A 27,629-nucleotide genomic window follows, 5' to 3' on the forward strand; every position below is an offset into this window, starting at 1 on the left:
CATTAGCTGTATTCTTCTCTGCCTGCCTCCTTCTCTTTCTCCCTCTGTGTGTGTGTGTGTGTGTGTGTGTGTGTGTGTATTTTAACCATTTAAGAGTATGTTGCAGACAAGACCTCCCTTTACTCCTAGACACTTCAGTGTGTATATGCAAAAAGCAAGAAATTATCTTACATAACACAGTACAATTATCAAAATCAAGAAATTAACATTGACACAATACTACTCTCTACTCCACGGACTTTATTCAGACTTAACCTATTATCCCAATAATATCTTTTAGATCAAATGAAAATCCAGGTCCATTCTTTCCATTCAATACCCATGTGTCTTTAGACTCCTTTAATCTAGTCCAGTTCCTGGGCCTGTCTTTGTGTTTCATAACACTGACATTTCTTAAGAGTACAAATCAGTCATTGTATAAAATATCCCTCAGTTTGGATTTGTCTGATGTTTCCTTATGATTAGATTTAGGTATGCACTTTTGGCAGGACTGGCATGGAAGTGATGCTGAGTTCTTTTCAATGTGCCACATCAGGAGGTATTTTCTGCCCATCAGCCCCATTACTGGCAATGTCAACTTTGATAACTGGGTTTAGGTGGCGTCTTCCAAATTTCTCCACTGTAAAGTAATATTTTACCCTTAGTAATCAACAAGTTCTTTGTAGTGAGATACACTGAGACAGTATAAGTAGTTGCTTGTTACTCTGCAAACTTTCACCCAGAAGGTTAGCATCATTAAATGAGTCTTGACTAGATCAAGTAGTAATCTGATTGATTGCCAGATGATGATTTCTAATTCCATCATTCCTTCCACATTTTTGAGTTAACTTCCTATTAAAAGGAAGGGCTTCCCCTTCTCATGAATTTATTCATTCATTTATTTCTTTGTATCAGTATATTTTGTGAATTCTTACTATTCAGTGGGTTTTAATCTTTTACTACCATTATTTATTCGATGCTCAGAATGCTTCAGATTTGATCAGCAGGCACTGCTTCAAGCTAGCTCTTATGTCCTTTCCAACAAATGTTTCTGCATGCTTATAACCAGCATATATTAGGTACTGGGGATACAGCAATGAACAAAACAGACAAGAATCACTGCCCTGTGGAGCCTACATTCTACTTGGCAGGAGACAAAAAATGAGTAAGCAAATGACATAATATATTAGAAGGCATGTAAGTGTTGAGGAGAAAAAAAAGTAAAAGCAAGATCAGCTATTGGGGTGGGGAATGTTGCAATTACATGTGGGTGGTCAAGGAAAGGCTCGTTGTAGTTGTTTGCCATAGAGTCAATTCTGACATATGGCAGCCCTATAGGACAGAGTAGACTTGCCCCATAGCTTTTCCTAGGTTATAATCTTTAAGGGAGCGAATTGCCGGTCTTTTCTCCCTCAGAGCAGCTGGTGGGTTCGAACCTCTGACCTTTTGTTTAGAAAGGTCAGCAGCTGAGTACTTAACCATGGTGCCACCAGGGCTCCTTATAAAGCCTCATTAGTAGGTGTGATTTGAGCAAAGACATGAAGTGCAAGAGGGAGCCAATTATGTGGGTGTCCGAAGGAACACTTCCGGGCAGCCCAGAGCACTCCAGAGTAGCAGGAACAGCAGCTATTGCTTGAGGAGGGAACAGGCTGGCATTTTTTGTGGGATTACTCTGCTGTCTTAAGGACTGATTGTGAGAGGCAAGGATGAAAGCAGGGAGACCGGTAGTATTGCCATTGTGCCTTAAATTCCTATAGTGCACAAAATTTTGTTAAAGGATATACTGATACAGTGCCAATTTATTGAATAAATTGGTCATTTCAGAAAGCAGAGTTCCTATAGAAATGAGGCCCCTAAGAAGGCAGGGAAGGCGGGTGTTTGGGGTTAGGGAGGCAGAACGTCCACTTGCTGAGTGCGCGATATTAGGTGCTTCTTAAGCTGTATTTCTGTTAACTCTCCAAAGAATCCCAGAGTAGGCATTATTTTGCATCTGAGCAACGTGAGACTTAAAAAGTTAACTAAACTGTCAGAGGTCCCCTTGCTAGCATGCTACATGATATGGAGCCGGGATTTACACCCAGACTGTCCGTCTCCAAAGCCATGAACTTTGCACTCTGTCACACTGTCTGGTTTTCATGGCAGAGAAAAGATCATAGAAAGGTCGTGGTATTGGGGTGATGCCATGAAGAGCACAGTAAGAACAGAAGTGAGAATATAGGAGTGTTCTTTTACCTGCTTCTTGTGTTCTTTGGAGATGGACTTGGTTTCCATTTCTCATCACTGTGGGTCTTTCTGTATTACCCGATTACCTGGTGCAGTGCTCCTGTGGTTTTATGTGCGCTCTTTCCTACCACGCATCTTTGGAGGTTCCAGGGGTCAAAACTGCAAAGCTGGCAGAGTTTTCCTCAGCTACACCATGTGAGCAGATATTTGATTTCACAGCCATGTTTCCACACAGTTGCTCGTCAAGCTACCTGATTATACAGACCAGGCTCTTCAATTATTGATCTTTTTATATCCATAAACATGCATAGCATTTAAACTCTATTTACAAATATATGTATATGTGTATATGTGCGCATATACGTATATATCTTTACAGAAGCAGTTTGCCAGGCCTTTCTTCTGCCAAGTCTCTGAGTGGGCTCAAATCACCAGCTTTTAGGTTAGCTACCAATTGCAAACATCTTGTGCCACCCAGATTCTGTAGAGAGAGAGAGAGAGAGAGAGAGAGGGAAAGAAAGAGGAAAAGGGAGAAGGGAGAGAATGCGTGCTATGAAAAAGATAGGTAGCAAAAGTCCCATGCAACAAGTTTCTGAATCTACAGTCCACACTAGGGTGTGTGATGATGCACTGATATGGTTCATATCATGGTCCTGAAATTGCTGCTGTTATTAGTTCACAGTCGTTATTGTTGTTGTTGTCATTAGGTGTTATCAAGTCGGTTCCGACTCATAGTGACCCCATGTACAACAGAACGAAACGCTGCCTGGTCCTACGCCTTCCTCACAATCGTTATGCTTTAGCCCATCGTTGCAGCCACTGTGTCAGTCCATCTTGTTGAGGGTCTTCCTCTTTTTCACTGACCCTCTACTTTACCAAACATGATGTCCTTCTCCAGGGACTGGTCCCTTCTGATGACATGAGCTAATAACAGTTGTTCTTAGCTCACAGTAATTTAGAAAATTTTGTTGGCTTTTTTTTTCTCCCCCCAGCAGGAGCATGACCACTTCCTTGTCATGTGTTATATCATATAGAAAAATGTAAATGCCATCTATATTTTCCTTATGAATCTTCATGTTTGCCCATAACAGATTAAACGTGTGTCCCCCCAGTCCTCTGTCCTCAAACGTCCTGAATCTGTAGCCATGGCTACTCTTGGACTATACCCCCACCACTACCCCCCTTCTTTCCTTAGAATGTCACCAGAGCCGACAATTTGTTCAGAAATCTCCTAGGGGAGACAGAGAAGGAAATTTCAATCTGGCTGTGGAAAGCAGGAGCCTGTGAGTCAGAAATTTAGGGTTATTTTGCTCTCATCCCTTTGATTGACTTCTCTGTGACCTTATGCTGGTAACACCTACCTCCGTAGGTGTGTGAAGAGTTTTAATTAGTATTTGTAAAGCTGTCTGATTGCCACAGATAGAAGGTGGCAGAAAAGGGTAAATTATTATTAATCATGGAAAAAAAAAACCAAGAGATTAAGTTTTGTTCCTTCACCAGAGACCCTATGCCCGCTCACACTATTTTCATGTGAGGCGGATTAGATGTAAATCTTGATTTACTTACTTTGCACTTATGGAAATACCCAATGCCTGCTTAACGCAAAGCTCCCATCCCATGCTCTGGGTGATACTCAATATGCACTGCCTCGGACTCTAATGCCGTTTAAGTTATTACCGAAAGGAGTCTTGCCATTCACAATGAGTGTGAGAGTTCATCTAATTAGCTGATTTCAGTTCATTTGGTATTAAATAATTCCCCAAATTCCCATATATTTGAACAATATGTTCAACAAGGGGGATGATTCTCTAAAAGCAATTAAATAGTTCTTTTAGGAGAGCTTGTCATCGGTCACTCAGAAGCATCCCCGCTATTCCTGTCTGTGATGAATGCAGGCAGCAATTACATGGAATGGGCTTAGCCCTCTGTAATGACTGCTGGCAGGCATCCATCCACATGTGGGCTGCCACTTTGTGCTTGTTATAGCTCGCATTTACATTTTACATTGTTTTCAAACCTCGAGCGTATTGTTCTAGGCCTTTGGTGGAGCATTTGCTATTGCTAACCCATTGCTTTCCAATCCCCTCTCCTCTCACCTGTTCTGCTTATAGGTAAATGCAGGCATGTTTGCAGCTTAATGTATGTTTTGCTTCTGTAGGAAGAATTGTCAGCTTTGGACTATGGCTGACTGTGTGCGAGACTGAGTATTTGGGGAGGCATCTCCAGTGCTTCTTGGGGAGGAGGGGGAGGATGATGGGAAAACGTTCAAGCCTGGTGTGGATAAAGTAGATGCAAGATGTCCCTGCTCATTTATATGCCTTGGATTTATTGCAGCAGCAAATTATAGATAATGAGCTAGAATGACCATTACTAACTTGACAGAGAATGGAAAATGGCAGCAGAAGTAATTCAGAGATTAATAACATGTTAAACGTGCTCAAAGAAAAGCTGTTCGTTTATACAAGATCACGGAAAAGGTGGTATGTTTTAATACAAAGTTTCATCAGTATGTGGCCCAAAGGGTTGCTTTGTTGATCAGGGTTAACATATTTAAATATCCTTCCTGTATGTGATGAAAGTTTTGGTGATAATACCAATCATAGCTTGCGTGTAGCCTTGTTCATTTGAAAGTCCCAAATTTCTTTATTCGCTATATTCTCTATCACTCTATCTTTTACAAATGAAAATCCAGCAAAAGGAAGATCAAATAGTTTGTTCAAGATCACATGAGCAGCTGGGGAAGAATGAGCAGACTTCTGGGTTCTTCTCAATGACTCTTGTCCTATGATATATCCTTCCCTCCTGACTATTTAGGGGGCATTGAATAAAAACAATAGACAACATGTGAAGAGCGTTAAAATGGCAAATGTTTTGACACATATGCACGTACCATAATTAAAAAAACAAGCAAAAAAAAAAAAAAAGATGAAAGTATTCAATGAGGTGGTATTATTTCCCTTTAGTTAAGTGTCATTTTCTTTTATCTGTTTCTTGACTCTGCGTTCCGCATTGTAAATAATTCACAATACAGAAATATCTGAACACTAGGTTTGGGTGGAATGATTTCAAATTTAGATCTAAAATGGGAAAGAGTTGAAAGATATATATTTATGTGCTTGATTATGTACACATCTACTGTGCTGTCACTGTATAACCTATATATTTGTGCACTGGCAGAAAATAAAAGTTTTCAAAACCAGAATCAACATACTCAGTCTGGGTATGTGTGAAATGCTGTTTTGTTCCATAATAATTTATCACTTACTGGCATTGGAAATATTGTCGAATTGTTGGTGGGAAAAAGAAATCCTGATGGTAAGATTGCCAGATCAGTCATTTCTATAAAGTTTTCGCCTTTTGACTATGGCTATGTTATCAACAAGAATAGGGTTTTGGCAGCTGGTGTAACACACAAGAGCCAGGTCTCTGATTTCTCCAGTCCTTCCCTTTATTCCTAAAGAAGCACATTTTCATTTTGTTTGTTTGCAAAACTTATTTATGAAATCTAGGCTTTAACTCAGTCTGTGTGCTTGTTCCATTCAGGGTAAACACCTACCATTTCACGGCCAAATTGCGAGGGTCATGCAGACCAACTTTTGCATGTGTGGGGCTAACAACAGGGGGACCTGGAGAGGGACTTTTCTCAGCCTAGGCAAACCCCAGCCTGCAACTAAAATTTTATTCAAATATGCTACCGCCTTTACATGCTTCTCCCTTTGATGTTTTTCCCATCTGTAAAGCCTCCAGTCTGATGGCTCTGAGGTGCTCCTGAGTCCTGAAGTCACCTGTGGACCCCCAGACATGATAGTCACCACTCCCTTTGCACTGACCATACCACACTGTGCAGATGTCAGCTCTGAGCACTGGAATATCCATTTAAAGAAGAGGACACAGCAGGGCAAGTGGGAGGTGAGAGCTAATTCTTCCTTCAAAAAAAAGAGATTTGAGTTCCAGCTATGGGACAGTTTTCGCCTTACCCTGTCTTAACACAATGAATCAGCTGTGACGTTTTGGAGCATTTGTTTGTTTTCCAGAGGGTTGGAGGCCCATGTTTCACAACTTCAAGTACTGGTTCCTTTATTTCCCATGATAATGGAAAAGAGAAGTAAGAGATAATCCAGAGCTGTTTCTATTTGCTTTTAGAATGCAGTTGTCATCACCCACACAGACATGGACGCTTAGGTACCTGCTCACTGTCTCGCCTCTCTTCCAGGGCTCTTCCAGGCCCTTCCATTCCTTTCTCAATTAACTTTAGTCTGTGGCCTTTGTGGTGTAGGGAGGAGGTGCAGGGCAGGCAGGCTGTGTTCGGAAGAGAACATCATGGAGACTGCAACATATCTAGATGTTAGTATTCAGGAACACAGTAGGTGTGAAATAGATGTTTGGTGAGTTAGTTACCGCATTGAAAAGAATTTTGAGTGTCTATTTCCTTCTGTATATGAGGACATGTAAAAGAGATATAGTACAAGAAGAGAACAAGAGAGAGAAGAAAGGAAAATGAAGATATATAATAGGAGGCGAACGATAAGAGAGAGTCCCAGCAAAGACAGATTGCCGTTGAATTACTACTTCAAGTGAAATCTCTGATTTATCTGTCTGATAGGGATTCCTTTTATGTCCATCTGAAGTCAGTTTGCATGAAAGCAGGTGAATTATCTTGTTGGAACACAATGACCTGTTCCAGCTAACCCTGGGATCTTGGCTCCCAGAAGGTGCTTCAGGCAAAAGGAGTAGAAGGAAAATCATGTTTCCTTAGGAGAAGAAAATCCCCAGTTGCTGCAATGGATTACATTTACCGTGGTCATCCATGTCTTAAAACTAGTCCACTTTCTTTGTTCCCAAATGCATTCTGCTATTTATTCACTTCTAGTACAATCACAGGCAAACTTCCTGGGGCATAAACTTCCATGGGCTTCATAAAGGGGCCGTGTTTTAGTCCCCTTTTCATTATATTTTGATTTGCCTTGATTCTTATGCTTTAGTTTTTTCTTCTCAACACTTTCTCACTATCTTTTACCTCCAGATGGTACCGTCGTACCTGTGCTCCAGCAAACCAGTCACACATACCTAAGTTCTTAGCAAGGAACATGAGATATTATGGTCCATATCCCAAACAGTCATTTATTTAATGTTCCCTTATGAACGATTTCAGCAAAATGAAAGGGGATAAGATGTTTGAATACAAATTAACATTATCTTAAGGATACGGAATGAGGCTTTCAGAAGCAGATGTTGGTAATAAATAAATAAGAGCTGGCATATTGACACTAAGGTCCAAGACATCTTTTTAAATTTGACATTGTACAAATTAACCAGAAATAGAAGGAAATTCAAAGTGATATTTGCTATAATATATTAAGAAGAATTCCAACATGTGGAATATAACCCATTTGTTGAGTTGCTAAATTAAACAGTTATGTTGATAGAAGAAACAGCAATATTTTTATCAATATAATTAGGATGATAAAAATATTCTGAACATTTTTATGTATGTATGTATGTAAATATATGTGTATACAGAGCCCTAGTGGTGCAGTGGTTAAAGAACTTGGCTGCTAACCAAAAGGTCAGCAGTTCAAATCCACCAGCTGTTCCTTGGAAACCCTATGGGGCAGCTCTACTCTGTCCTATAGGGTTGTTATGAGTCAGAATCGACTCGACAGCCATGAGTTTGGTTTTTTGGTTTGGTATGTATATACATCCTTGCAAAGTAATTGTTATATCACATCTTATTTCCAAGCTGAGAGAACTTAACACATCTTTTCTCAACAGGAGGTGATGTCAGTAGAGGATGAATCGACATCCTGTTACTGCCTTTTGGACCCCTTTGCGTGCCATGTGCTCCTAGACAGCTTTGGGACCTATGCCCTCACTGGAGAACCAATCACAGACTGTGCCGTGAAGCAACTCAAGGTGGCAGTTTTTGGCTGCATGTCCTGTAACTCCCTGGATTACAACTTGAGAGTTTATTGTGTGGACAATACTCCTTGTGCATTTCAGGTCAGCCTTTTTTTCTAAAATTCTTCTTTGGGTTTCATGAAAGCAGTGGGTTCCCTAAAGATTAGTAGCAGTAGAAAATTCTATTACTGTAGGTCTGGAAGAGGAATCCATACAACTGCTTTGACTAGGATACTTATCTTGAAGTGAGAGCTATGTCACTGTGTGTCCAGTACTGTGCCAAGTTCTGAGGGGCTAAAGTAGTTGGCATTCGAGAGGAGAGGATGGTTAAATTAACACATATGAAGAGCATGGTATGCTAAGTTATAAAACTGTAAGTGTAGTAAGAGTTCAGAAAACAGAAACCTAGCTTTGACAGAGGAGTTAGAGAAGAGTTTTTGGAAACTCTTTGTGAACTTTGATGGACGAATAAGATTTAGCTGCAAAAGAGAAAGTGATACCATGGTCAAGAAAGTAAATGGTAAGAGCCCCAGAAGCAACAAGTCTTATTTGATGTGCAGAGTTCCATTCCCAATGTGTCAATTCCGACTCATAGCTACCCTATAGGACAGAGTAAAACTGCTCCATAGGACTTCCAAGGAGCGGCTGGTGGATTTGAACTGCTAGCCTCTCGGTTAGCAGCCAAGCTCTTAACCACTACACCACCAGGGCTCCATGATATGCAGAGGGCAGTGAGAAAACTACTTGAATCAGCTGAAGGTTGTAGCTGGAGAACAACAGTTACAAATTATCCCTATCACCAAGCAGCCATATTATATCCTGGATACATAGTCTATTAATTATCAAGGTTACTGGGCAGAGATGGTTCAAGGCTCCTTTCCATTTCTGGGACTTTTAATCATGTGAGATTAATTTTAAATTAGCTACTCACAAAGAGTGTGAGTTTATTAATAGCAGCAAGGACAAGGCAGAAGTGCCTATGTAAGCTTTGCCCATATATAAATAGCATAGCTCTCTGGACACACCTCATTCCAGATCCCTGCTATTCCAGTCCTGGATCATTAAGTCTATTATGCAGAGTATTTCTTTGATAACTAACTTTTAAGACACTGAGCTGGAAAACTCATGTTTACCAATAGAAAGATACAATGACCTGAATCCTGAGCACAAGCCAGTGAAGGTGACACAGTGCCAGACTATGTCCCCAGACCTTCCCTGACTGACTTGAGCAGCCCAGGCTGTTATGAAGGACATGCTTCATCTGTGGCTGCTCAAAACAGGGGCTTCATTGGTTGGGGTGCCATTTTGTAGAGTAAAGAAGTTCAGTGTAAATAGTGAAACCACATCCTATGATTGCCTTTGTCTATTCTTCATCTGCTCTCCCCACACCCGATAAAAAAGGCTTCCTCCAAGAGAAAATATCTAACAGACATTCACTAAGCAAACACAAAAAATGAATGACCAGAGTGGTTCACCCTCAGGTCACTAGTACTACTAAACAGTTTCAGAATGCACCATGACTCAAGCTGGATGTTTAGTAACTCAGCCAAGTTATAAAGACTGAGAACACTGGCATGAACATGAATAACCTATCGCTGATCCCTGTGACTCTCCGAACTTACTCACCATGACTGTCTCAGAAGTCAACCCTCATAACCACCTTGGAATTTGCTTTGAATAGTGGCCTTACAGCTAATGTATATACTGTCGGATTAGCATTTACCTGAAGAGTTTCTTCTCAGTGACTTTCAGATCATGCCTGTTGATTGCTGCTAGATCCTATGGCAGCTCAACTGTTCGCAGATGGATATGAACTACAGTGGAACTCTTGCAAATAAGGCTGGAAGCACAGTTTTTCAAACTACTGTCCAATCCCTTTGGTAATGTACTCTTCTTAGTCAAGGCTAGAATAATGTTATTCTCTGTCATGGTTTGAATTGTGTCACCCCAAAAAATGTGTGTATCAATTTGGCTGGGCCATGATTCTCAGAACTGTGTGGTTGGCCTCCATTTTGTGATTGTAATTTTATGTTAAAGAGGATTAGGGTGGGATTGTAACACCAACTTTACCCAGGTCACATCCCTGATCCAATGTAAAGGGAGTTTCCCTAGGGTGTAGCCTGTACCACCTTTTACCTTACAAGAAACAAAAGGAAAGGGAAGCAAGCAGAAAATTGGGAACCTCAAACCACCAAGAAAGCAGTGACGGGAGCAGAGCATGTCCTTTGGACCTGGGGTTCCTGGGCCAAGAAGCTCCTAGTCCAGGGAAGCACTGATGAGAAGGCCAAAAAAGAGAAAAAGACTTCCCTTGGAGGTGACACCCTGAATTTGGACTTTTAGCCTACTTTACTGTGAAGAAATAAATTGCTCTTTGTTAAAGCCATCTACTTGTGGTATTTCTGTTGTAGCAGCACTAGATGATTAAGACATTCTCCCTCTAATTGATTCTAAGTATCTTTATTTCATCATTTAGAGGTATTTCATAAATTGGTAAAAGTCTTTAATTTTGTGATAGAGAAATGTTTTTCATTGGGAATACCTTTGACCCCATTTGTCCTAATCTATTTACCTTCAGTGATTCTTCCCCTCTCCTGTTATGTCCGATAAAGCTGATTTCTAAAATTGAGTTTCGTTGTTTGTTGTTGATAGGATGTATGTGACAGCTGTCATGACCAGCAAAGGCCGCACTTTCCCCTGGGGTTCTGTGAGATCAACAGCCAGTTGAATAACTTCTGATAGATTAAAATGTAACTTGTAGCTTTTGTGAACTGAGATTTCCTAGTCCAGGAAGCAACCATTTACTCCATAGTCTTAGTCTCTGTTTTTGTTGTTGTTTCTGAAAGGACCTTGCTTCTGGATTTTCATCTTGCTGAGTGTATGTGTTCAGGACCTTCTGCACAGATTCATTTTAACCAGCTTACTATTCCAAATCATCTATGCAATATTTTTTCATGGCTCTTTATATAGTATTTAATTACAAGGGAAAATTATCTAGTTACTAACACATTAAAAGGAGTCCTGGGTGTGCAAATGTGCAAACATTTACACACTCAACTGTTAACCTAGAGGCACCTTGGAAGAAAGGCCTGGTGATCTACCTCTGAAACATTAGCCATTGAAAACCCTGTGGAGCACAGTTCTACTCTGACACGCATGGGTTGCCATAAGTCGGAGTCGAGTCGACAGCAACTCCTTTAACCCATTAAGACAATTCCACTTTAAGAAAGCCCCAGCTGTAGTTCACTTTTTGAACCTCTACAAAATTTCACAGATTGATATTAGCTACCCCAGGTCATGTGGTGTGAGCTGAAATTGTTGTGTACGGCCGTAACTCACTTTCTGTAACTCTGACAGAACCTGACTTCTGAAAGTTAGTATGTATTTTTTCATGGAGCATTTCTACAGAAATTGCTCATCTTGGAATTTGGCTCAACTATCACTTATAATGAAATGTTCATCATGATTTGGAAAGAGATACAAGCAAGGTTGTGACAGCTACTTTATTTATTGTAGTGCTTCTTTTATATCCCAAAGAAACGAAAACAAATATGTACCTAACCAGAGCTGTGTGTTTAGCCAAGAAGAAAATCTGGTTAAAGGGTATGGCTGCATCCTTCATTTTATTCGTATCTCACTGGGAAATTATATCCCACAAAATACTTAAAAGTCTACGGTTTCACTGGGAATCCTTACAACAGGGAATCTTCCAGACCGCATACACCATCCTCTCAGAATTAGTGGGCCAGGCTCCATCAAAAAAAAAAAAAAAAACCTTTAGAGAATTTCAGTAATTAAACAGAGACATTCTCTATTTTCACTCATGCCCTCCTTCCCCTAGGCCTACTGCAGGTTATTCTGCTTGCTTCTCATTTGTTCTGGAGATAATTTTATCTGAATAATAGTAGCCATTTCTTTGAATGACAAAAATACCTCTTGTACCTCGCTTAAGACATAATTAATTTAGTTTCAGATGTTTGAAGATTGTTCTGATAAATACACCTCAAACCGTCTCTATGGAAAATTAAATCAGCTCAGATATGTTAAAAATAAATAAAAATGTCATCTGCCTGAAGGTGAGAGGAGGGTAAGCAGAGAAGAACCAAGTAACTTCTCATCCTCCCTGCTTCTGTGTTTCCATCATAATGAGAGCTGCCTTTTAATGTTTGTGTGTCTGACTTTGCCCTCTTGGGTGAATTCAAACCAAAGGAAGGAGGGACCGAGAACAGTGACATGTTTTTGAAGGGGTAACATTTTAAGACCTAGTTTTTTCTTTTTTTTATGATTGTGTTTTATCACACATACACGCACGCACTCACATTTGCATTTAACTCAAACAAACCTTGACATAGGAAAAGCGAGGAATTAAGCATTTGCCCTATCTTTGAAAGAAAAGAGAAAAAAACAACTAGTTTTTTTCTCTGTTGCTCCCAGCACACCTATTCAGTCCCTCTCGGTACTCACTACTTACTTGGCATTAATGTGGATTTAGAATCTAATTTCAAAGGATTTCTTCCAGATGTAGTTCTCGTGTTTATCAATAATGCAACCTTGGGAAATATTGTTCACCTAAAGCATTTAACGGAAAACACCACAGTGACACAATTTGTGCGTGCATGTGTGTGTATATGTGTGTGTGTAAGTTCAAACAGTTTTGTGTTGTAAATATGTAAATTCCGCCTGCCTGTTTTAGTATCCCTGAAGCACACCTAAATATTGCTGCCTGTCTCATTAAATCAGCGTAAAGAGCTCAGCAAGGCACTAAGCACAAGTTTCTCCTGGCCAAAACTCCTAGAACTGGATGACTCGTAACTCCCAAAGTGAGATGATAAAGTGGAGAGACTACAAAAATCACCATCCAGAGCCTTTAGCTACATTTTATACACCAGAAACTGGCCAGACCCTGTTTTCTAGTTTAATTAACTCAGATATCAATTTAACAAAAGAACCAGAGATTTAACAGGAAGTTCTTATTACATAGGAGGCAGATAGGAAAAATCCAGCGGATACAAGGCTACAGTCTTGGGGTGATACATCCATCATCCATGTGAGTGATTCAGAATGAGCTCCATAGAGTTAGTATTATTGTTTATGTCATTGATCCCTAACCTGGTTGGACATCAGAATTATCTGAGGAGCATTTAAAAATACAGATGTGTAAGGCCAGTCCTGGATATAATTCACTAGGTCCAGAGTGTAACTAGGACATCTGTGTTGGGTATAATCCATTTTAATTGGAGAGAGTTTTAAAGCTTCGTGCGCGGGTGTTTATTTCTTTAACTGTGAAACCAATTGTGCCTTTACAAACAAACACAATGATTAGTTCATTATTGGGCTCTTTCATTTAATAATTAATCGTTTTGTTGCAGACTAACTATAATTGCTTAATATTTTGTATGAGATTATGAGACACTGTTATTCATATATAGTTTGTTCAGAATGTGCAGATTAAAATAAGTTCATTCTTGGGGAACAGCTAGCTCAATTGGTATAACGTAGTTTATAAAGAAAATGTTCTACATTCTATTTTGGTGAGTAGCTTCTGGGCTCCTAAAAGCTTGTGAGCAGCCATCAAGATACTCCACTCGTCTCACCCCTTCAGGAGCAAGGGAGAATGAAGAAAACCAAGGACACAAGTCTAAAGGCCTAATGGACCACAACTACCACAGCCTCCACCGGACTGAGTCCAGCACAACAGAATGGTGTCTGGCTGCTGCCACTGACTACTCTGACAGGGATCACAATGTCGGGTCCCAGACAGAACTGGAGAAAAATGTAGTACAAAATTCTAACTCACAAAAGAAGACCAGACTTACCAGCCTGACAGATACTGGAGAAATCCCTAGAGTATGGCCCCCAGACAGCCTTTTAACTCAGTAATGAAGTCACTCCTGAGGTTCACCCTTCAGTCAAAGAATAGACAGGCTCATAAAACAAAAGCAGACTAAAGGGGCACACCAACCCAGGGGCAAGGACTAGAAGGCAGGAGGGGACAGGAAAGCTGGTGATTGGGAACCCAAGGTCGAGAAGGGAGAGTGTTGACCTGTCGTGGGGTTGGTAACCAATGTCACAAAATAATATGTGTATGAATTGTTTAATGAGAAGCTAGTTCTGTAAATCTTCATCTAAAGTACAATAATAAAAAAAAAGAAAAAAACCGAATCATGGTTGTATTTAAATTTGGAGTCTTAAAGCATAAATTTAAAAAGGTGCACCTCTTTGGTCTGTGCTACATACAAGTAGATATTCACCTTGAAAAAATTCTAATTTTCTCCATTCTGCATTTCAGGGGCTGCTTAGACAATATATGTAATTCTAGGGCAAATACAAGGAGCCCCGGTGGTACAACAGTTAAGTGCTTGGCAGTAACTGAAAGGCTAGCGGTTAGAACCCATCCAGCAGATCCGTGGGAAAAAGACCTGGTGATCTGCTTCCATAAGGGTTACAGCTAAGAAAGCCCTATTGGGTAGTTTTACTCCGTCACATGGGGTCACTGTGAGTCGGAATGGACTCAGTGGCACCCAACAGCAACAACAACAGGGCAGATGCAGGCTGATTTATATCATCCTGTACACATATCTTGCACCAATGAACATTTATTTATGGGGCAAAGTTAATAGCATTCAGACCTTGAAATGACTGTTTAAAAAACATCAAGCATAGTATAAGAAAAAGCAAGATAATCTAGTACAAAAAAAAAAAACCTTAGACCATGAATCAAATTGCACTGTTTTAGTTCTATTACTAACCGTGTGGCTTTAGGTAAATCACTTTCTCCCTGGGGACCTCCATGTTGACATCTGTAAATAAGGTACTTAATAATCTAAAGGAGTCCCTGGGTGGTACAAATGGTTAATGAGATAGGCTTCTAACTGAAATTTTGGCAGTTTGAATCCACCCAGAGGGGCCTTGAAAGAAAACCAAGCCAAACCAAACCAGTTGCCCTGGAGTCAATTCTAACTCATGATGACCCCATGTTGCAGAGTAGAACTACACTCCATAGGCTGTTCAAGGCTATGACCTTTCAGAAGCAGATTGCCAGGCCTTTGTTCCAAGGCCCCTCTGGGTGGGTTCTAACTGCCAACCTTTTGGTTTGTAACAGCATGTTTAATGGTTTGCACCACCCAGGAACTCCTTCAGAAGAAAGGGCTGGTGATCTACTTCCAAGAAATCAGCCATTGAAAATGCTCTGGAGCACAGCACAGTTCTACTCTGACACACATGGAGTCACATGGCTCAGGGTCACTCAACAACAACAGTTTTTTTGCTTTTTGTTTGTTTGTTTTTTGATTTAACAATCTGAAAATTCGTTAAGTTTCCTTCTAGTGTGATGAGTCTGAGTGGTTATAAGTATTAAAATTATGTAACTCTACACTACATAACTGCATGACCTTGAAGAAATCATTTCCTAAACTCAGTTTACTTCTCTGTACATTAAGGACAAGTTAGATTTTTTTCCTTTTTTTAATTGATTTTGTTGTTATTGGGAATATACACAGCAAAACATACACCAATTCAACCCTTTCTACATGTACAATTCAGTGACATGGATTACATTCTTCCAGTTGTGCAACCATTCTCACCCTCGTTTTCTGCATTGTTCCTCTCATTTTACTTGGATCCACAATCAACACCCATGGAAGCAGCAGTCAGGAAATCAAAAGACACATTGCATTGGGCAAATCTGCTGCAAAAGACTTCTTTAAAATGTTGAAAAGCAAAGATGTCACCTTGAAGACTAAGGTGCCCCTAACCCAAGCCATGGTATTTTCGGTCGCATCATATGCACGCAAAAGCTGGATGATGAATAAAGAAGACCGAACAAGAATTGACGCCTTTGAATTGTGGTGTTGGTGAAAAATATTGAATATACCATGAATTGCCAAAAGAATAAATAGATCTGTCCTGGAAGAAGTACAACCAGAATGCTCCTTAGAAGGAAGGATGGTAAGACTACGTCTTACATACTTTGGACATGTTGTCAGGAGGGACTGGTCCCTGGAGAAGGACATCATGCTTGATAAAGTAGAGGGTCATTGAAAAAGAGGAAGACCTTCAACGAGATGGACTAACACAGTGGCTGCAACAATGAGCTCAAGCATAACAATGATTGTGAGCATGGTGCAGGACTGGGCAGTGTTTCGTTCTGTGGTGCGTAGGGTTGCTATGTGTCGGAAACCAATTTACGGCACCTAACAACAATAAAGCTGCTTTTATCTGTTGATAATTGACATTTTAGTTTCATGTATTTATAAACCTATTTGTCTTAAGTTTTTTAGAACCTGGGAAGATTATAGGACATAATTAAATGATTTCAGTTTTCTTATTTATCCTACCTCTGCAAAGAAATTATAAGTCAATTAATGGTGATATTAAAAATATATTTAGGAAGATCTCTAATCTCGAAAACACTAAAGGTTTTGCCCCCTTAGTTTAACATTTTACAGAATGCATTATTATATTCTATTATATCACATGTCCTGTTACCTCTCCAATGTGATTCTAAACATCGCACAATTGCAACCAGCTAAATAATATACTCAATAGAATATGTGTGAAATGTGTTTGTATTAACTATAATTTTAAAGACTTCTCAGTGAAAGGTACAAGAATGTTTACCTCAGGAATTTGATTTCTTTTTTTTTTTTTTTTTGAGATAAACCTAACTTGATAAGCAACTTAATTTTCCTTGGCTTTTGATATAATAACTTTATGAACATTGCTAAAAAATAAACATAATACATGCACTCTGTAGTGTTTATTTTGAGCCAAAGGAATCAATAAAAATCAGATAATGCCTATGCTAGTGGAGAACAATTGAACCAGAGTGGAAGGGGGCTGTTTCTACCTTTATTGTGAAATATGATGATGTGGTAGGTTAAGCAGGAACACATCCCTTGATTATGGTCATATCAGAATGAAATTCACACAACTGTGGAAACTCAATAGTATTATAATTTGCTTGGGGCAGAGGAAGTCTTTTTCTTTCAAAGAAAGGTGCAGTGTGTTTTAAAGCCTAAGTAACACACATGATAAAGAACAATTGTTTCTTTCTGACCAAACCCTGACCCAGTTTTTAGTCCTTGGTTTTGAACCTCAAATGATACAGGGATGCAAAAGAAGTATGTGCCCATTGTGTGGTTTATCCATTTCTGGGAGACGTGTGGCTGTGAGCATATATATCCATAGATAGAAAATACGTAATATACTGGGGAAGTCAGCACAACTTGACCAAGGCAAAGTCATGAAAGCTTCATAGACACATCCAAACTCCCTGAAGGACTGAATTACTGGGCTGAGGACTGGGGACCATGGTTTCAGGGGACATCTAGCTCAATTGATATAACATAGTTCATAAAGAAAATGTTCTGCATCCTACTTTGGTGAGTAGTGTCTGGGGTCTTAAAAGCATGTGAGCGGCCATCTAAGATACTCCACTTGTTCCACCTGTCTGGAGCAAGGGAGAATGAAGATAATCAAAGACACAAGGGAAAGATTAGTCCAAAGGACTAATGGGCCACAACTACCACAGCCTCCAGCAGACTGAGTCTAGCACAATTAGATGGTGCCTGGCTACCACCACTGACTGCTCTGACAGGGATCACAATAGAGGGTCTCAGACAGAACTGGAGAAAAATGTAGAACAAAATTCTAACTCTCAAAAAAAGACCAAATTTATTGGTCTGACAGAGACTAGAGAAACCCCAAAAGTATGGCCCCCAGACACCCTTTTAACTTAATACTGAAGTCACCGCTGAGGTTCACCCTCCAGCCAAAGATTAGACAGGCCCATAAAACAAAATGAGACTAAATGGGCACACCAGCCAAGGGGCGAGGAAGAGAAGGCAGGACGTAATAGGAAAGCTGGTAATGGGGAACCCGAGGTCAACAGGAGGGGAGTATTGGCATGTTGTGGGGTTGGTAACCAAAGTCACAAAACAATAAGTGTATTAGCTGTTTAATGAGAGGCTAATTTGCTCTGCAAACCTTCAACTAAAGCACAATTAAAAAAGAAAAAGAAAGGAACATGTGTAAGAAACTGGGCACTTCATTGTGGCTCCTTTTTCTTTTTCCTCTCCTGTAGGAAGTGGTTTCAGATGAAAGGCATCAAGGTGGACAACTACTGGAAGAACCAAAGTTGCTGCACTTCAAAGGGAACACCTTTAGTCTTCAGATCTCTGTCCTCGATATCCCGCCATTTCTCTGGAGAATTAAACCATTCACTGCATGCCAGGTACTGGCCAAATGGGTTTCTAAAGAAACACCTTTGCTTTAGCCAACAAGTGTGTCACCAGCCCTGGTGAGGGTCCTCTTGATTTTCTTCCTGCTTTGTAAGTATAGATTTAATTTCAAAACTGTTGCAGAAATATAACAGTTTTGGCCACACACAAAAAATGAAACGTTTTATCTTAAATTCAGAAGTTTCACACGGGTAGGGAAAAAGGTGCTTGCACACCAGGTAACATGACATTTCTCCTCTCTCCTTTATAAACGGCTGCCCAGCATAAATTGAACATGGCAACTTAACAACATAGGGGAGGTTTGTTGGTTGGTTAGTTTATTAAAATCAGTTCATTTTATAAGACATTGTTTTAATGATATGCAATAATGGTTAACCTTGTGAGAAACTGTCAAAGAGTGATCATTTTGAGTTACAGAGCTGTGACTAGGTGGGAACAATAGATTCTATCCTCCATATATGAAGGGTTTCCTGTCAAATGAATTGGGCAGGAGGGGAAGAAGACATTATGAATTGAGAAGCAAAGGAAGGATAATTCCTTTTTAGAACCCTTTTATAAATAAACATATTTATATATTATTGTCCACAGGCCTTTTTATTGGATTTTTTTTTTTTAATAATTCAGGGTGACTCAGAACCTCTTTGAACCATTTTTACAGATTTTTCACTACCTGCTTAGAATGAAAAGCTCACTTAGCAATTTGTGACCCACCACTGAATTCCATGAAAATTCCCAGTGATAAGTATTGTCATTGTAAGGAGCTGGCTAATAATGCTGTAGTTTTTTAAGCCACTGGCATTCTGTGCTTCATGTGACAGGATGTTTCCAAACTCTGGAGAAACTTCTGGTGGACTCACATTGATCTGGATTCACAGGAGGATTTCACATTCTTTGTTCTGCCCATCAGCATAACCTGTAGAACCCTGTGGGATTTTTAACTTTTCCATCTTTGCAACACTCATTTTTTTTGTTTAAGTTTGTTTGTTTGTTTTTACAACTATACACAAAGTATACCAGCCTGTCAGAATGGGAACAAGCCAAACCACAAGGAGAAAACCCTGATTGCAGCATGAGAGTTAGAAGAAAGACAAACAACCAACCCTCTCAGCTGCTAAAATTCAGAATTTCCAAGTTGGACAAGGCTGTGTTTTTCTCTTTACCTTCTCAGACTTCTTATTACCTTGGGGAGTTGCCCCTCTCTGCACTGTTCTAGTGCATTCAAAACAACAAGAACATCTTTCCTAACCCCAAACTATTTTTGTTTTCCTTTTGGCACATTCAGCACATTTTCTTATGGAGAGATGTTTTCTATGAATAAATGTATTGTTTATGATATTCAAGACCTAAGTGGCTCTGCTTTCCTGTAAGTAGTATTCAAAGTTTCTAGTGTAAATTGAACATCAGGGTACTGTTAAAGCAAGTTCTGATAGTCATGCAAATTTCTCTGTATTAATCTTTATAGGTTATAAGGGCCTTACGTCACTGGATCTAATACGAGTGACTCAGTCCAAAGTAACTGTTAAGCTTATTGCTCATAGATTTAAAAAAAAAAATCAGATGAAAGAACTATTACCTTGCGGCAGCACTTAAACAATAATTTCAACATCAGGGATTCCAAAGATATTCCCAGGCAGAAAAGGCTTGGAGGGCTGAGTGCCTTCTGAGCTCCCAGGATGCAAGAGGGACAGCCAGTGCCAAAGGGCATTGGCTTGCAAGGAAACCCAACACGTTTTACTGCTGGGGTGGGTTGGATTGCATGGAGGTTGTGAATGTCCATAAATATTTGCCTTTTGTAATTGAGTATAATTTGAAAGCGTCTTAGAAGGCTGAGAAACAATTTAATTTTGTCTGCACCAGGAGGCTTGCCACTGAGTTTTCATTTCACTTCATTTTTCTTACCCATGAATAGCTTTCTGCTCTATTCCTCCTTCCTCTTCACCACCCCTACCCACCAATTTCCTTGCCCCGTCATCATTGCAATCCTCCTCATGTTAATGCAAATTTCGTTTGGCTTAATGGCCATGCCGTGTTTGCTCCAGGCATTAGATGTAAGCACTTTGGGGAGGGTTTGTGTTCGGCCTGCTGGAACCTCATGTAGAACATCATGTGCACTGACAAACTTGGTGTAGATAATAGAGAATGGCTTTTCATTAGAGCTTAGCGGTTAGGAACGAACAGGGCCTTTTTCTTGTTATCCCAGAGAGCTATTGTGAAGACAGAAAATCACACTGTTTCCAACATCATTTATAGGTGTCCCCACCAACTACCAATTCTCCCTGTCATCTTCCAACTCAGTGCAGAGAAGACCTCTAGCATCTTTTGTCATCTCATTCTTCCCCGCCCTCCCCTAACTTCAAATGAGGGATCTGGGAATCGGCATATTCCAGTTGGTACCCAAACCCTGCCTTCCCGGGAAATCTTTCTGTTTTCTTCTGGAATGTGTGGAGTTCTCCAAGCAGGTAGAGGCCGGGGAGGTCCCCAGTCCCTAGAGGCCTGCTCTGCTGGTGACCAACGAACTGCATGAGAACGGGTTTAAAATGGTGAAAGTTCAAGTTCGGGTCTAGAGGTATGTGATGAAAGCCTACACATAGGAGGGCCAAATAGATTTTAAATTTTGTCACTTTAGATTTTAGGGATTATAATTCATGGAATGCTATGCTGCGACCCTATTGCTTATGAAGCCAGGTGTATTAGATGAGAGGCGTTCTTAGGACATCTGGTTACGTTGGTACCCATTGACCTCAATTCAAAGAAAAACTGACGTCCACAATGCTAGTCCCCCGAAAGTAAACAATTACTTATTCCTCATTATCTTCTCAGGCTTTCAGACTCTACCACAATTAGGGATAAGCCACTGACCCCCTCCCCAGAGTTACCAACTCTCCTCTAGGAGGTAAATAACTCTACTTTCAACAGGTTGCTGGGAACTGAAAGCTACTTAACTGCGTTTCTCTTTATTCCTTGCTGACTGTGCGGTGGGGAAGCTGTAATAAACAGTATACGATAAAATATTAATTTATTTTTTAAACCCAACAAAACACAAAGTCAGGCTGTCACCTCCCTAGAATAAAAGCAACTGTCTTTTTAAGCGTGCTATGTATCTTGGAGAACCCAGTGTCTGTCTCCTGCTAGGATATGATTTACATTCTCTCCATCTGCTAGGAACCTAATTATAATGGGAATCAAAATGAAAACATTTCCACAATTCTTTAAACACCCATAACTTTGCTATACTTTGTCCTCCCATATTACTTGCCATATAATTCCGCTCAGCTCAGTGAGCATCTTGTATGTGTGTGGTGTTTCTTTTCTTTTTCTTTCTCTTGAATAAATGAAAGCAAAGATGACTGGCCTGAAAACAAATGAATCACAGTGCTTCTAATTCTATTATTTTTAAATGTTTTGTTGAGCACTATTGGCAGCTGCTACTCAAGTCAACAATAAAAACATATATATTCTTTTGGTACTGTCAAAATCAGATTTTTTAAAAAAGTTTTGATTGCGTGCAGTGGAATGGAAAGAGAAAAGAGAGGCATTTTAGTGCTGATTGTCATGTGTTTCTCCAAGGAAAGATTATTGCTGCGGTGGGCACTACTCTCTTATCTTCCAGTATTTTCAGGAGAAAATACAGAACATTTAAGAAATGATACCAGGGAAGACTCTTTTAAATAAATGTTCAGTGCCATATTTTTTAGGAAGGTAAGCATTACCCAGGATTCAAATCCAGTCCAGAAAATGTAGGCTTGCTTAAAGCTGGACCTGGAACGCAACTCTATCTGGCTCTGAAGTCCACACACTTGCATTACACTGTAATGACTCAGAGTTCAGTTTTAGAGAAAAAAAAAAAAACAAAACTCCAGCCTAGTTAGGTAAAAGAACCTGTTAGCCACAGAGTCCCATAGTACAGTTACTTGCATTAAAGAATCACATATAAAGTGGCTCTACAAAAAATTTACTGGTTTAGAGAAGGGAGTTCATTTGAGAGCTAACCAAAATCAGAAAGCAAAGAGTGAAGAAAGGACAAAGGATGATGGAAACCCTTGAAGGCAGGCAGAGGGCTAGATTTAACATCGTGGGCAACAGGGGACCATGATTTTCCCACAAACAAAGGAATCATGTGAGGAAAGCAGAGTTCTTAGGTGATCTGGTTACATCAGTGTACCCTACCATGGTCAGAGGTAAAAGAGAATGAATGCTATTCTCTGAAGAATATCAATAATACCAAGAATACCAATCAACTGCTCTGTTTCCCTCTCCAGTCAAGCTCCAACACTCTCCATAGCTCTCTATAGTGGAAACTGAAGAACAGAAGACCGATCAGTTGGTTGCTACAGTTAGCTATTATGAGGAGAGAGAAGACCATTAATGGAAATAGGAAAATTGGAGAAGAATGGCAATAGAAGAAATACGGTGGTAATTAATTTTCAAATGGCAAAATTGCAATGGAAAGTATAGTCCATTTAAAATTATTTGTAGTAATTAGAAGTGTAATGTCAGAGACTGACATTGATGTAGCTATTGGAGTTCTCCACAGAGAGATGGCAACTGGGCATATGTTAACAGATGAGATTTTGAAGATTTCAGTAGACAGAGAAGTGTAGAAGGCTGAGACATGAAGTAAGAGTTACCCATGGGTGTATTAAATGTAAGAAGATTCAAGAGGAGAAGTAGGGAAAAGATCATGTTAGACAAGAAAAAGAAACAGCAGGGATTATAAATATATATTATTATTTATTTTACGTGGTATAGAATTTGATGCAGTTGAAAACTACTTTTGAGTATTTTAGAGAAAATTACTCCTTCTAAGGATTACAGGGAGGCCCCACCATACAGAATTGTCCTTTCCTGTGGTGTCTACTACCAGAAAGGGAACAGAGAAAACCTAAGTAAAAAATTCTGTATAGGAAGAAAGTAGAAAGGAAGTTCCATAAAATGGACCGGTGCTGTCTTGCTAGTGGCATGACAAATTGTGCTCCAGCCAAAGCTTTCTTTGTGACCATTAGTATAGGGCTTCTCCCAGGGTTTCCCATAGTTGACAGCCACCATGTGGAACCTACTAATGGTACATTTTCATTATTTCCCAGCTTGTATAATTTTCTAAGAGAACTTCAAATCTTCGGTAGTTTCATTAGATAATTATTTTGACCAGCGAAACAGAAACTACTCAAGGTATTTCAACCAGAGAGAGATATAGTCAAAGGATTGATATGCTTGCAAAACCTTTGGAAGGGCTAGGGGAGCCAGAGTCAGAGAAAACCACTTAATGATATTAGGAAACAGCAAGTTCAGGAATTTCAGCAAACCGCAAGAGCACTGATTCTCAGGAGAAGGTGCAGAAGCCCCTGCAAAACTTACATGTGCTCGTTGCCAAAGCCTTTGGATCTTCCTGCTGATCTAGAGGAGCAGTGGTGCCTCTCTCTTCTCCTCTCCCTGCCATATCTAGCTTGAATGCCTCTGATTGACAGAACTGAATTTGGAGTCTGCTAGCATGGGAATCTGTGAAATGTAGTCTGTGGGCTTCCAGCCCCTGACATGTAGAAGTGAACTGAGAATGGAAAGATAGTTTTGAGTACTAACAGACCACGCCTTGCATAGGAATGTCTATTAAATGTTACTTAGTGTGATACATACAGGCCTTTTCTGAGTCCTTTTCTCTCCTTCCAGAGACAGAGGTCCAGTGGCATCACTACCGGGCTGCAGATGCACCTCTTGACACTGTCAGAGGGGGTAACATCAAAATGATCCCCTGAAGGTGGGACAGGGGCTGCCAAGGCAGTGGCATCCCTAGGCTTGGTGACATTCATCACTGAGTGCAGTAACTCATCACCACCACCCACCCCACCTCACACACACACACCCCCATCACCCAGTGCAGTAATGCATCACTCCCCTCCCGAAGTCACCCACCAGTCAGGGTGCGGGTTGACCGGCTGCAGAACCGCCCTTGGGCAGAGAGGAGGGTCTCTGCCTTGACCAATGGGAGAGGGGAGGAGCTGCATGGGGCAGAGCTGGGAGGGGCTGAGCCCAGCCTCTCCACTCACGGGAGACGAGAGTGGCACCATGAGTTACTGCACTGGGTGACACCAACCCTAGTGACACCATGGTGGAGACTCACTGCCTTTCCCTTGGTTCAGGATTAAGAAAAAGCAAACAGACGAAAGTCCTTATATTGGTGACTGAGATGCATGGTGGGAGTAAATGTTTGATTAGATTCTCATATTCTCGTTTCTTCAAGTGTGCTACAATCTACAATCCATCCCTCCTTGCTGGCTCCCCTTGTGCAATATCCCAAATCAAGATGTGTAGGATTTTCTACATGGAAAATTAGAAAGCAAAGTATGGAAACAAGTATGCAAATTAGTGCTCAACTGGGTAACTCATAGTTCCTCCAAGTGAAGAGACTGAATTTTAATCATGGCCGTTGATCTTATAGCACATGCTGGCTTCATCAGCAGTCACACTTCAGAGTCTCAGACTTTCACCCTTGATAAACCTTTTGCCACCTTTCTGGTTTAATATTTGAGAAAATTATATTTATAGCAACAGGCAAAGGAGCAAATTAATGAGATGAGAAAAAGAAAAAAGTGAGGGTGAGGATTGTTAGAGGTTGGACACACATGGTCATTGCTAAGAGCTCTGCCAGATTTGAGTAGGAAGGACAGACCATTTTGTACATGAAAGAATATCAGTGACTGACCTCTGCTTCACATTATTTAAACCCATATGCCTGAGCACAGCCCAATCAGTGGCAGACACTGGCTGGTATTGGTAAAAAAGTTATCTGTATAGATTTTATAAACCTTTTTTCCTCCTCATTTAGTAAAAATTACTTTTGCCACTAAATTGCCTGTAAATCTCATGAGGATGGGGACCAAATTTAATTTTTTATTGCTCCTTAGAGTTTCTTATTTTTTTTTTTATCTGATAAGAAACTAATAGTACAGCGTCTGGCCATTAGCAGGCGCCATATACATAATTGTGGAATGGATTGATGAATGAGGAGTTGGCAGATTAGTTTGTTCTGGGGTGGCCCATTGGGTTTGTGTGTGTGATATTGCAGTAGGTATTAATCTTTATTAATACTGGATACATTAGCAATATTGTGTGAATTTTCTAAATGAGTTTGTGGTGTGGAGATAAATTCTGGTCAACCAGCTCTTTAGCATAATTTTCATTTAAGTGAGAGGGTATCATCCTACCCTAGGCTTAGGAAAGTGGATGGACCATAGGCATCTTCTAAAGCAGAGTATTTTTTAAGTGGAAAAAAAACCTGAAGATTAACTATATATGGTATTCTTTCTAATTGCGTATGTCACCAAGTGAAATCTCAGCTCTTGCAGTGTGGTTTTGGAATTCAAATGTTATCAATTGGCATTGACATTAATTACTTCTGTGCTACTTGGCTTATGCTGGAACGTTATTTCTACAACAATTCTACCAAAGTCACTTAGGCAATTTTCTCTGCTGTGATCATCGTCATCGTCACCATAATTATTTTTATTAAGTCTCTCCTGTTCTCTGCTCACGTCAGCTGGGCTCTGCACACCATGCCCCTCTTCTCTCCCCCATCTCCCCTGCAGGAAGTCCCGTTCTCCCGCGTGTGGTGCAGTAACCGGCAGCCCCTGCACTGTGCCTTCTCCCTTGAGCGCTACACGCCCACCACCACCCAGCTGTCTTGCAAAATCTGCATCCGGCAGCTCAAAGGCCATGAACAGATCCTCCAAGTGCAGACATCAATCCTAGAGGTAAGTCCTTGGTCTACAGGTTTTTTGACCCTGTTTCTAAGGGACAATAAGAAAAACAAAGCTATCTCAGTCTTGCCATATAGGTTGAGAAAGAGCTGCTTAATCCTCATTACTGATCAGGCAAACTAAAGACTTCTCTGAGGCTAAGTGAGTTCCAGGATGGTGAAAATGGTTAATGTGCTTGGCTGCTAACCAAAAGGTTGGAGGTTCGAGATCACCCGCACGTGCCTTGGAAGAAAAGCCTGGTGATCTACTTCTGAAAAATCAAACATTGAGAACCCTATGGAGCGTAATTCTACTCTGACACACATGGATCCCACTCAATGGCAACTAGTTAAGTGAGCAGGGAGGTGAGCTTCCAGCTGGGCAGAGAAATTCAACCCATCAGAGAGAGCTTTATTGTTGTTATTAGTTGCCATCAAGTTGATTCCACTCCCGGAGACCCATGTGTTCAGCAAAGTGGAACCGCTTCATAGGTTTTCAGAAGCAGATCGCTAGGCCTATCTTCCAAGGCACCTCTGGCTAGGTTTGAACTGCCAAACTTCGGCTAGTCGTCCAGCACTTAATTGTTTGTGCCACATGTAGGCTCTGTGAATGGACATTTGGGGAGGGAGATGGTACGGGGCTTTTTGTACACAAAACCACAGTCTCATAGCCCCTAGTAGGCTTAGAATATTAGCTAAGATTCATTATGGGCTGAATCCAGGTGGTAGAGTTGAGATTCATAGCATAAAGAGGCAAGAGTCACCATCAGGCTGCTTTCTGCTGGTTCTGACTGGCTTTGCCCCATATGTGTTATTTAGTCTTGAGGCCTTAACTCCTTTTTGTCCTATAATTTCTCATGCCCTCCAGGCTCAGGGTTCTTCACATCCACATTTCCATTAAACCTACATTCATCAATACAATAATATAAGGTAACCAAAAACCAAACCCATTGCTAGCAAGTCGATTCCAACTCGTAGTGACCCTATAGGCAGGGTAGATATCAACCTCATTCTACAAAATAAGGAAATGGAAGTGCAGAGAGGTGAAGGACTTTGTCCAAGGTCATATCGCTATTGAAGGGTGGAATTAAAATGGGAGCCAAAGGAGAATTCACTTGGGAACTTTTGCAAAAACACACCTGCTCTCTGCCATGGCTCTGATTTGCCCCCAACCACTAAATGACTGCCTGGCTCTGAACTTGAGTTTATAGAGCGGACAAAAGGACAATGGCAATCCTTTCTCACTGGTTATTTGAAGGTAAAGGGAGAGAGTAGCAGAAGGGTAGAGTTAAGTGGGGGGGGGAGTGTAATGTTTTTATTTAGTAATTTTGAGATAATTCCTGGCTAAAAAAACAAAACAACTGTTGCCATGGAATCGATTCCGACCCATAAAAGACCTATGGGACAGAGCAGGACTTCCCCTTAGGGTTGTCTAGGCTATAATTTTTACCGGAGCAGACGGCCACATCTTTCTCCCATGAAGCAGCTGGGTGAGTTCGAACCGCTGACCCTTCGGTTAGCACAGAGCACTTAATCATTGCACCACCAGATCTCTAAACCCC

The 27,629-nt window shown here is 40.5% G+C and overlaps 1 protein-coding gene across 1 annotated transcript in view; it reads left to right on the plus strand.

The window, feature by feature from the left end:
- Positions 1–27,629, plus strand: part of UNC5D (unc-5 netrin receptor D) — a 678,804-nt gene that overhangs the window by 625,872 nt on the left and 25,303 nt on the right. Inside the window, exons 13-16 of the mRNA XM_012557565.1 lie at positions 5,943–6,111; positions 7,975–8,202; positions 18,182–18,331; positions 25,919–26,083. Coding sequence (XP_012413019.1) covers positions 5,943–6,111; positions 7,975–8,202; positions 18,182–18,331; positions 25,919–26,083 — 712 coding nt within the window. The remainder of the gene's footprint in view (positions 1–5,942; positions 6,112–7,974; positions 8,203–18,181; positions 18,332–25,918; positions 26,084–27,629) is intronic.

The sequence above is a fragment of the Trichechus manatus genome, unplaced genomic scaffold (genome assembly GCF_000243295.1).
Source record: "Trichechus manatus latirostris isolate Lorelei unplaced genomic scaffold, TriManLat1.0 scaffold00109, whole genome shotgun sequence".
Lineage (NCBI taxonomy): Eukaryota > Metazoa > Chordata > Mammalia > Sirenia > Trichechidae > Trichechus > Trichechus manatus.